At 32.3% G+C, this 11,397-nt stretch overlaps 1 protein-coding gene and 1 long non-coding RNA gene across 2 annotated transcripts; one reads left to right on the top strand and one right to left on the bottom strand.

Moving 5' to 3' along the window:
• Positions 1-312: 312 nt before the first annotated feature.
• Positions 313-2,288, top strand: LOC110991681. The gene is made up of 3 exons (XR_006750309.1): positions 313-527; positions 1,001-1,225; positions 1,769-2,288. It is a non-coding gene; the product is annotated as an uncharacterized LOC110991681 (long non-coding RNA).
• A 41-nt stretch (positions 2,289-2,329) lies between these two features.
• Positions 2,330-9,942, bottom strand: LOC110991669 (xanthine dehydrogenase/oxidase-like). The gene is made up of 16 exons (XM_022257131.2): positions 9,868-9,942; positions 8,469-8,623; positions 8,075-8,235; positions 7,533-7,897; positions 7,243-7,466; positions 7,069-7,171; positions 6,528-6,940; positions 6,145-6,306; positions 5,841-5,969; positions 5,169-5,650; positions 4,895-5,078; positions 4,562-4,757; positions 3,604-4,370; positions 3,314-3,503; positions 3,013-3,126; positions 2,330-2,788 (listed from the first exon to the last, which is right to left on the bottom strand). Exons 1-16 carry the CDS (start codon positions 9,908-9,910, stop codon positions 2,718-2,720), a joined length of 3,759 nt encoding a protein of 1,252 aa, XP_022112823.2. The 5' UTR covers positions 9,911-9,942; the 3' UTR covers positions 2,330-2,717.
• Positions 9,943-11,397: the final 1,455 nt, after the last annotated feature.

Here is an 11,397-nt window from a genome sequence, read left to right as displayed (position 1 = left end):
TAAAGAGCGAAGAAATTGCATTCTATCCGTTGCTAAAAATGGATTGTCTTCTTAGGGTTTGGTTATTGGGATGCAGATAGGAGATCGATTGACTGCCACGTTCTGATCTCAGATTATTTTCTATTTGAGATTGTGGATACATTATTGGCTTCGGGAGTTAGTGGAGTAGGTTTCACAATATATGGATAAGTGATCGATCCTTATATTGAGTTCTTAGAATTATTAACAATCAGTCTACCAAAAAGTTTAGCTTCCATATTTCATCCAAAAAAGAAATATGACAGCGCTACCATTTAAACATGTCACAAAAACATGTCCGAAAATATTTTGTTATGCTTATTGTTTGTAAATATCGTATTTTGTTATGACTATTTGGACCTGGATCCTAATGACCGTTCGAGGATGGGAAGCTATAAGACAGATGAGATGGATGATAGTGAAGTGGCTAACATCGACGTTGCTGGTTTATTTCAAAGTTCGGATGACGACGGGTTCAATAATAGATTCCAAGTAGCTGATGATTCACGGTAAGAGTAATCAGATTCGAACTAGTTTCTTTCCAATTTGTTCTTACAATTGGCTTTTTAAGGTCTACGTGTTCCGTTGCAGTCGTAAACACAAAAAAAATAAATATGAGCTTAATTTTAATCAAAATTGTAATAATAATAATAATAAGCCTTTATTTTTCCACATCCTATTTACATTAATAAAATAAAATAGATATGAATATAATTTTAACTAAGATTGAAGAAGACCGGCCCCTGTCCGGGAGAAGGCCTCCTCTAACTTTTTCCACCATAATTTATTTATTGCCATCGTCGTTCAATTTCTTCCAGCTACCCTCTCGATCCCGTCATCCCATCGCTCTATTGGTCTACTTTTGATTCTGGTTCCATTTGGACCAGTCCATTCGGTTACTGCTTTAGCCATCTGTCATCTGTATAACGCGCTACGTGGCCTACCCATCTCCATTTAAGTTAAAACATTGCACTCTTTACAGAGAATATCTGTCAAATAGTAATTTTGACTCACTTGTTGAGGCCAACTTAGAAGAGTATCAAGGAAATGAGGATTACTCGAACAAAGATACACGTGATGACGGCTTATTCGATGAAAGGCCTCAAAGTTACCGGAACGATCGTTCACTGGCCACTAATGAAAAGGAAATTCAAAGATATGACAATTTTAAGAACCAAAATAACTACAAGAATTTACAAAAGAAATGGTAAGATTAACAACTCGTCGTTTTAGTTGATTAGCACTGGCTCATTACGTGTATCGTTTCGTTTTTAGCAGATATACAACATATTATATATTACTTGGTAATGAATCTAAGGAGCATGTGAGGATGTGATTATTTCATAAGATACACCTAACAATGTCTACCGATAATTCAAATCATATTGTCAATTTGTATTCGTAAGGCTATTAAATGGAAGCAGACTAGTTAGTAAATTATACACGGTAAAAGAAAAGTAGGTCAATACAAAAAAAATAACGCCTGAATGAAAGTTTGTCGTAAAATGACTAAAATAAATGACTATTTCTAACAGCAACTATTCTCTAATATAATCAATTTTTCAAAAGATTTCCTGATATTATCTATGTGTTCAAACTAATTTTCTAAAATGCTCTCTGATTGCTATCATCAACATGTATTGAAAATATCTTAATTGCATATACAATACTTAACTAATACAGATAGAGATATTTACTATAGACTACGTTGGCGCTTTTCAAATTACTCTAATATACACTATTGTTACAGTGTGTTCAAAAATATGAAAATTCCTTTTTTTTCCCATGAGAAACGGAAGACGACTCAGCCAAAGAAGAACAAGAAAAGAAAATTATTTAACTTTGCATCTAAAAACGTAAAGGGGAGGGCGAGTAAAGTTACTACGCCTTTGAGCTTGACGACACAGAGGTCTACAGAAAGCACTTTGTTTAAATTGAATAAAAGGTCTTATTTAGAAGGAGTATGTCCCATATGTAGACGAAAATATAAAGCGAGGCGGGTGAAGAGCAATGAGGATTCTACTAGTTTAATTCACAATAGCAGACAGTTTTATAATAGAAAACCAAATAATATTGTACATCATGGTAATTACAATAAAATAAGTAAGACCCAGGACGAGGAGCCTGAACAAACAATCAGAGATCCAACATTATCGAGTGAACTAAATCTCTCTGGAAGATAATGATTTGAGAGATTTGTAATAATATGTTTCTTTTGAATAATTTTGTAAGTGTATTAGATGTACAGTGTTTCATTAGTCCTTTATTTCATTCAGTTAACAAATATAGTATATTTTTCTGACACTTTAAACTTATTTTAAATTTAACAATAATTTAAGTAATTACTTACATACTTTAGATATTTTCAAGTTTAAAGAGAATTTAAATCATTGACATTTATCCTTTACCTTGCCATTCGACTATCTTTACAATATGAATCTTATAACGTACATAAAAATTTAAATTGTATGTTTTACTCATGTAACTGGTTGGAGATCGTCTACTTTCTTGGCAGACACTGTTGTTATCTCTATATTTTTACATATATATATCGTAACTAAAGTTGTTTTAGTGCCTATTTCTGAGATCAGTACTTCAGTTACACGCACTTATAAGACTCACGCACAAGCGTTATAAAACACTTGATTTAAAAAAATATTATATTACAGAATAATTACATTCATAAATATTACTTTATTTTAGTAGAATTTGAAGTCTTTCACGTCTGTAGCTGCTGCTACACATATTTTTTCACTTGTGTAAGGACCATCTGAAACATACATTCTATAATTAACGAAAAACTATTAGACTGAGTTAAAATTGGTTCATTCATTCAATACAATTTGTATTAGACGAATTCTGTTTGAAAGATGCAAAGTGACTATAGTAATTAATAGCTATTCAATTTTAGATATTTCGTAATATGGTCTTTGTCACATGAAGGCGAGCACATTCATATATTTTTATAGATGTAATTGCATTTGTGTTTCTTACCTATTTGAAACCATTCATTAGGTGGTATGCCAGCTTCGTTTCTAGCAGATACAATAGCTTCTCGCATCGCAAATGGTATGGATAAAGCCATCACAGTCGCCGGTTCACCAACGGCTATAAAAATTTAAAAGGCCATGTTATTTTTTAATTATTTAAAGACAGTCTCATAAGACATTATTTTAATATAATAGTTTACAAATATATTACTATTTTTTTAAAATTATAAAGTCATAATATTTTTATTCCAAATGCTATAGTCCTAAAATTTACATTATCTTTTTTTAACTACGTTGTACGTTACCCTTAGCACCGAGTACTATGTCGTCATTGTAAGGTTTTGGCTTAAAATAGACACGAAAATCTATAGGAATGTCTAAAGCTTGAGGAATCTTGTAAGACCATGTGCGGTCAGTCAGGAGCTCCCCTGTCTTGTCATAAATTAAATCCTCCATTGTAAAATATCCAAGACCCATAATGAAAGAACCTTCTATCTAAAAATGACAAATACATTAAGGTTTTTTAAAACACAAAGTGCAAAGTAGAACAATTATTTTCGCTTGGATTGTGTATGAAGAAACCGTATTAACTTACTTGTCCAATATCAACAAGTGGATTCACACTTCTACCAACGTCTTCTAAAAGGTCTACTCTTAGTATACTCCACTCTCCTGTTAGTACGTCAATTTCGACTTCTGCCAAAGTAATTCCGTAAACGTCATAGTAGCGAAGATCTTTGGTGGTAACGAAACCATGACTTTGCAAATCAATGCCCCTTTTAAATGCTTCTTGTATTAAAGATTCCCACTTTGGATTGTTAAGTTCTATTTTTAAGGGATTCAATTTTTTAAGAAGATTTTCACAGGCTCTTTGAACTCCAGTACAGATTGCTTGCGAAGTTGTGCTTCCGATTGTAGCCATCGTATTAGGATTAAATGTTGTGTTATTGGTTTTCACTTTTATTTTGTCTACAGAAATACCAAAGTAATATGCACATACTTGTATCGCCTTAGTGTTTATTCCTTGACCTATTTCAACACCGCCGTGCGTTATTATTACAGTTCCATCACCACGTAAAACAGAAACATTTACGTCAGAATAATATGATGGTGTAGATTTCCATTTCATAAATAAAAATCTCAAACCACGTTTTTTCCAGCGATTTTTGCTATTGTAATCCTCGACCTGCTTCTTTCTCTCATTGTAACATGCCTCTTTTTTGAGATTATCTACCATTTCACATATTATGTTTTTATATTTTGGGTCCAAGTTAGACAAACGTACAGTTACAGGGTCAATGTTTAATTCATAAGAAACCCTTTCAAGAATCGTTTCAGTTGCTGTAATTGCCTCAAGTGAACCTGCAATAATTATCTATAAGTTATTTGTACCAAGAATCTAAAAATTTTTTCATTCATACACGTAAGACGTAAGTTAGAGTTTTTATTATAAAACTGGACATCACGTACGATTACGATATTTCATTACTTGAACAAGGAAACATATTACCTACCTTTTAACAAATGAAATGAAATTTTTTAACATGACTTACCTGGAGATCTACAAAAAGTATTAGAAGCTGTATCAGTTACAACATTATAAGCCTTAAAGTTAAATCTATCTTGCTGGTAACAATTATAATACACGTCGTAAGTAAGCTTTACTATGTTTTCATTTACTAAGTAACCGTTATCCTCATAAATAGTATAGTCCATGTACTGTATAACACCTTCATCGTTTAGGCCAACCTGCGAGATTTTATTTTATTTTTTTAGATAAATTTTGTGTTTAATATTAAATAGATATCTTTAAATAGAATATGAAAATTAGCGCATATTACGTAATGCAATTATTTTAACTTTCAATAAGCTTTACTGAATATCACCTCATAATCCACAGAGGATGGAAACCTTTTCCCAACGATCCTCATTGTTGTTCGTAATGGTAAAATAAATCGACATGGACGGTTTAACTTGTAGGTAACTAGAGTACACGCTGACGAAACTTGAAGGCCGCGAGTGATCTTAAGGCCAAACGCCCCACCACAACGGCGAGCGTCGACGTCAATCCTAATTAATTTGAATAGATTAGATTATTTTGAAAATAATATTTTTGGTAAAAATTGAAAGCTAAATCATAATTTAGCATGTTATACTTACCTATTCTGATCAATATTTAAGCAACGCGCTGCTGCTGCTTGATCTGAGTCGGTGCATTGAGTAGATGAACGAACCGATATTCCTTCTTCTGTCGGCCATGATACACAAACTATGTTTTCATAACAGAAATGATACTGTCCATAAATAGTGTTATTGCCTCGTATAACGGTGACAACGTCTTTACCTTCCTTAGTTGCGTTTATAGACTTTACGAGACTTACATTTTCTGTTAACGTTTTTGCTACTTTAACGTCTACAATAGGTTTTTTTAAAGAACTGTATTTAACATTTACCAATTTTGCCGCTCTTTGAGCTATTTCATTACTTTTTGCGACAATTATTCCTATAGGCTGATTATAAAAATTAATTTCCCCATCGCTTAGTAATACTTCATCTGTGGTAGTTTCAGTTACACCGTTAGTAAAGGAATTTGCACCAGGAATGTCTTTGGCTGTATAAAACGCGATTACACCCTTCGTATTCTGAAATTTTTAAGCGTCAAATGTTATGTTTTTATAATATTTGAAGATCTGATTGTAATTAAAAGTAGTTCATACTACTATAATATTATTAATAATTTATTATTAATAAATAGGTAAAAAGCATCAACAATAAATTGATATCTTAGAATATAAGATTATGTTATATTAGTATATTTTTAATGAGACTTACTAAAGCTTTAGTTGCATCTATTTGATCGATGTGTCCCCGGCCTACAGTACTCAGTACAAATGCTGCATAAACTTCATCCGGCAATGAAATTAGGTCTTCTGAATAAGGAGCTTCTCCTGCGCATTGAATCTGAGAAAATTAATCGATGAACGTTGGTTTAGTTCAGAGTTTGAGTGTAGTAATATATAGTAGTAGGGTAGTAGTATAGTAGTAGTAATATATAGTAAAAGGGTAATGAGCCCTTTGTACATTAATAACTACGCCATGTCAGATTGTAGGTACCAATAAAAAAACAAATTATTACCAATCCTTCCACTTTGTTAATAGGTTCATTAATTGGCCATACGCTACTGTCAGTGGTGTAGACTTGTTTTCCGCTCGATACTCCTCGCGACTGATGAAGCTTTACTGCACCGGATTTATATTTGGAGTTCAGGATACTTGGTGGACACAGAGATAATAAACCCTTAAAAGTATTAAAACATAAATAAAAAGTAAAACTATCTGAACATTAAATTATTAAAGCGTCGACGTAACACATTTTACTAAATTCAATCAAAGTTATTTTCCTTAATATTCAAGCTTTTAGTATTTAGATTGATATCCAGTTAATCGGGTACTCATATATTTTATTATATAGTTTATTACAACATTAACCTATCACTATGAGGTTTTCTTTATTATCACCTTGTAAAAAAGTCCAACGGCCAGTCTCTTTCTGTATTCAATTGAGTTGTAGGGCATTTCTTCAATAATGAGTTCTTTTTCTAACACCTGTATTGCTGTTTGTAAGGTATTATTGTCAAACAAATGCCTGCCTTGTAAACACACTTCAGTTTTACAGGCTCTTGAGTATCCTGTTCGTAATCCTGAGTATATTATTCGGGATGATACCACTCGGTTCATCTTATCTAGCTTATAACAAAAACCAGCGTTCACTATAGCTTGCGAATTTTGAGCTCTTTTCATCACCTTGAAAGTAACAATGTGATTGTTTTTACTGAGCGGTGGTAAAACTACATTATATATTATCTTGCTCCTCATATTTTCTTGTAGGAAACTTCGCAAAGAAATTATATTTTTATTGCCTGAAGGCTGAACTGAAAAAATAATTGTTTACTGTTTTATTAACATCCATTGTTACAAAACTCGATATAGGTATTTCATTGGTAGATTTAAAAGTATTTTTTTTCTAAAGCTCAAATCCAATAAATTTTCAACAACTTACGTATAGTTAAAGCAGCTCCAACGGTTTCTAAGATGAGGAATATATCAGAAGGGAAATCTAAGTTGCTATGTTTGAGCATTAAATTTCCAGCAATCGTGCCTAGCTATAATCATAAAACATATAAATTACGAGATTAGAATATTATATTAATTGATTATCAAAATAAATCCTTACATTTTGAACAGCTGTATGTGCTACTTCCTTCAAATGTTCATTTAATACGTTAAGATATTTGAATACTTCTTCTTTTTCTGATACTGTCCTAAATATGTCAATTAGCTCAGTAATTGTAGTCCCAGAACCTATCACCAAGTTCTGATCAAAATAATAACCTTTTAATTCGGAGATTTCGCTTATATCAATTAATATCCTCGGATATTCTGTAAGTGGAACAACGCCTGAAAAAGCAAATTGTAAATAAATGATGTTTTTGTAAGTTTCAAGCTCATAATGAATTTCCAGACCTTTTCCAGTGTTTCCGGCAACCAACATATAAGAGTCATCGCCTGTTTCATTTAATATTTCGAATACTTGAGCAGTAGTTTGTACTTTAAACCATTCTCTCTCGTCCTTTAGTTTTATATGTACTCTTTCTTCTTTCAAATTTACAAAACACCAGTCGAACTCATCGCAAGATTTTTTTGAACAAGTTTTATCTTTACAAATGTCTAAGTCTTCTATATCTATAGTCAGCTTTGCAGCGGATGGAGCGTCAACGGCAAAACTTTTTGATGCATCCAGTATCGGCCTATATCCGGTACAGCGGCAATTATTGCTCGCTAAAGATCTTTCGATTTGACGCATATTCAGCTTTTTGTTTTTAAGAAGGCTAAAATACCACAGACTATATTAATATAAGTATGTACAAACAAACGCCGATCTATCCTTAAGCTCGAATATATATTACATTTGTGATATTTTATTTAAATTAGTGCAATTTGATAGTTTTATTTTCAAAGATTACATACAGTATGCCGCCGTAACAAACACTTTTAAAATGTATAACCTATACAAAGCCATGACCCAGCCCGGGGTGCAATAACCACATTGGGTGCCATCCTTTTTGGCAAGGGTTTTCTGAATGATATGATAACCCTTGCCTCGGTTTCCAACACCCTCAATTGTTGTAATTTCCCAATTGTGACATGACATCACTGAAACCAAACACTGAAAATATGTTAAATATTTATTGACATGATAACGTCTTATAAATCTAAAATTTTTAAACTTCCTTCTATGTTTTGTACAAATTAATGAAAATTTAGGGATAAGAATTCATCAAAGTATGTTGCATAGTGTAAGTTATGACGCTTTCACTCACAATCAAATGTTTCGTATGAAATCTATTTTAATAATATATGTGTTTCTTGCCAAATTCTTATAAATAACCAACGACTTACGGAGTTGACAGACTGTATGTGTCCCTCGGGTGTCTTCACACTGACAATGCAGGCTCCACAACCTCCTTCCAGGCACATGTACTTGGTTCCTCGCAATTCTAGAGTCTGCCGAATGTAGTTAAGAAGCGTAGTAGTGGAGCTCACTTCTGAACCAACTGATAGGCATAAAACTATATTTTATTTATTACAAAAAGAAGTCAGAAATTCGTGACGGACGAACCCAAATTGGTCACAATTTCTCCGATCACCGAAGCGTCGATATTTATTACAGTAAGAATGTTTTTAAACAGAATTCTCTACTATAATTAATTATTAAAAATTAAATAATTTAAACAAGGCATGATAAATGGTTTACAATATTAAACTGATAAATACAAGGTGCCTTTCAAACTTGACTTGATGTTTCTATGAAATAAAATAAGAAGGTCAGTTTTTCATGTAATGATTGTTATTTTTCCATATAGATTTTTATACATTAACTGCTGAAAGTTATTATTAATTTTGGTTTCGTGTGGTATATAAGTTAGTGGAAATATGTAACACTATAGTAGTTGTAGACAGCAGTCCTTTAAGAGTTGTTTTATAAAATTTAAAAATTTGTGCAAAATTGCTTTTAGTTTGTCACACAGAAATGATAGGCAACCGCCTATCATTTCACATTTTAGTCTATTATCTACTAAGAAGCCGAGGTACTACATTTCCGTGACTCGATATAAAAATAAAACATTTACAACACAAAAATTTAGAATGTAATTACATTATATAAAGTTTAATATTTGATCGGTCTTTAGAATAATTATAAACTTGTTTCTTTTACCAAATTAACTATTGACAAATTCTAGAAGCTTTCCGTTGAGATGTGTTTTCTGGGCTAGACTGTTGGTCATTTGTATCGTTTTATTTTCGTACATTAGGCGTCCTACTTAGTACGTATCATTACGTTAATAACTATGTACATATTAACCAAGCTCGTAACTGCTAAAACAAAAATGGCAAATGCATGCATCCATAGAAAAAAGTTGACTTAAGCAAACATATTATTGTTGATGCAGGTTTTAACCTTTAGTCGAGCTTTGCACAATACGATAAAATGAAATTAATGTGTCAGAAAAACCTCAATTTATTTAAACAAATGTTGTTTTTTTATACTCTTACACTCACAGCCGCCGTGTAAAAAAATAAGTTACGACTCACAATAATTAGACCATCAAAATAAAAACTCAATTATTCTTATGCTCAGAAGTAAAATAATATGGCTCATTTAATATATCCGTAGAATAGATTTGAAATTATTTTATAGGTCATTGAGATTCTATGAAGCACTACTATCATATGAAAAGGATTGGAAATCAAACTTGAAATGTAAAAAATATTTTAATGGTAATTCACAAGATCTTACCAACACATTCCATGTCGTTAACTTTAAATTTAACGTTATCCATGTCTTAATTAACCGTGCACTAGAGAAATACTAAAATAATTTAATTTTTAATATTTTAAACAATATAATGACCTAGAAACGTAATTAAAAGTGCGAACGACGCGTTGCTCGTTTTTATTTTAAACTAAATGTTTTATTCAAATAACGATAAGATACAGCAAAACGTTTACTTGTTTTCTGCATATTGAATATTTTTGGGAGACAGACATACAGACAGAATCAATAACAATTGTTTGTATGTCTTTTACTCTAAAATATTCCAAAGATTACAGACGGGAGTCTTGAGTCTGAATATTACGTTACCCTTATTTAAAAAAGTGGTGATAACCAACCAATCGACCATATCATAATATGTGTCCTACTAAAATATTAATGACGCGCACAATAAAACAGTAAAAAAAATTGCGGTCTAGTCTTCAGTTCGTAAAGTCGTGTTCTCTATTTTTTCTATCACATGCCGTAGTTCGAAAATGGGCTAAAACAACCCAGTTAACGGCAAAAGCGAATGGCAGCAGTAGTGAAGGAGTACTGAAAAAGGTATTAATTGCGAAGTGAATAAAAGTGACCTGTTATTAAAGGAATGAAAAGGTAATATAGCTAATTACTAATCATTTCAAGAAATTGCTGTATCGAGCAATGTAGTTGTGTGTCATAGCGCCATCTATCGGAACAGTCGGCATTTGGTAGGCATTACGACTGTTGCTAATCGGTTGATAATTGCGAAGAATTTTTCATGGAGCTGTGTTGGGTTGAGCGTGCGTCACACAAAACTAACATTGTGTAGCCGTGTAATTATGTCCATATAGAAATTTCGTAATTCCATATTTTGTTATAATGTCTACGTATCATTATTTTTTAATTCTATTTGGCACGTGGATCAGTTCACCGCCATGTAATATACCTGTATTACCGTGCTTATAATAAAGACAGTGAATGCCTATTTCGGTTTTAATTTGTGTACCTCAAACACTAAAATTATGTGTTCAATAACTTTTTAATTTTCTTAAGTATCACTTAGTTACTATCTCGATCGATAAACACTACAGCGTCGGTACTATTGATGCATAGCACAAAAATATTGTGTACACATTTTTGGATAATAATTAATTCTAATATTTTCATATAAGTGATCTTTAAATCTATCCGGCATGGATAGTGCTAACGTCGTAAGAGTCGTGGGTACCGTTCTTCATACACGGAGCCGGTAGCTCTCCGCACAGTCCATGCACTATGTTTTTATGATATCGAACAATCTATAATACTATAAACTTTGTCTGGCTAGATTTTGCTTTCCAGCCAGGACAAGAAACTACAGTGAGGTAAGCCGCGCTTTTGCCACTCTACACTTGCCATGTGGCATTTCACTTTGCTGAATTTTTAGTTTTCAGCAAATAATTGTATGCATTTATTCATATTTAAATGAAACACTGTCGTTATTATATCATTTCGGTTGAATGACCGTTGATCTGGTAAGAGTAATAGTTGAAG

Source organism: Pieris rapae, chromosome 6 (assembly GCF_905147795.1).
Source record: "Pieris rapae chromosome 6, ilPieRapa1.1, whole genome shotgun sequence".
Taxonomy (NCBI): Eukaryota; Metazoa; Arthropoda; class Insecta; order Lepidoptera; family Pieridae; genus Pieris; species Pieris rapae.
Note: the sequence above shows the minus strand (reverse complement) of the source record. Positions and strands in the feature narration are given on the sequence as shown.

Bases quoted from the DNA above. Each gene is read 5' to 3' on its own strand.
- LOC110991669 (XM_022257131.2), bottom strand. From the start codon at position 9,910: ATGGATAACGTTAAATTTAAAGTTAACGACATGGAATGTGTTG. The intron at 7,467-7,532 runs GTCTGGAAATTC...TTGCTTTTTCAG, and splicing joins TGCCGGAAACACTGGAAAAG to GCGTTGTTCCACTTACAGAA. The intron at 6,307-6,527 runs GTGATAATAAAG...AATACTTTTAAG, and splicing joins CCGTTGGACTTTTTTACAAG to GGTTTATTATCTCTGTGTCC.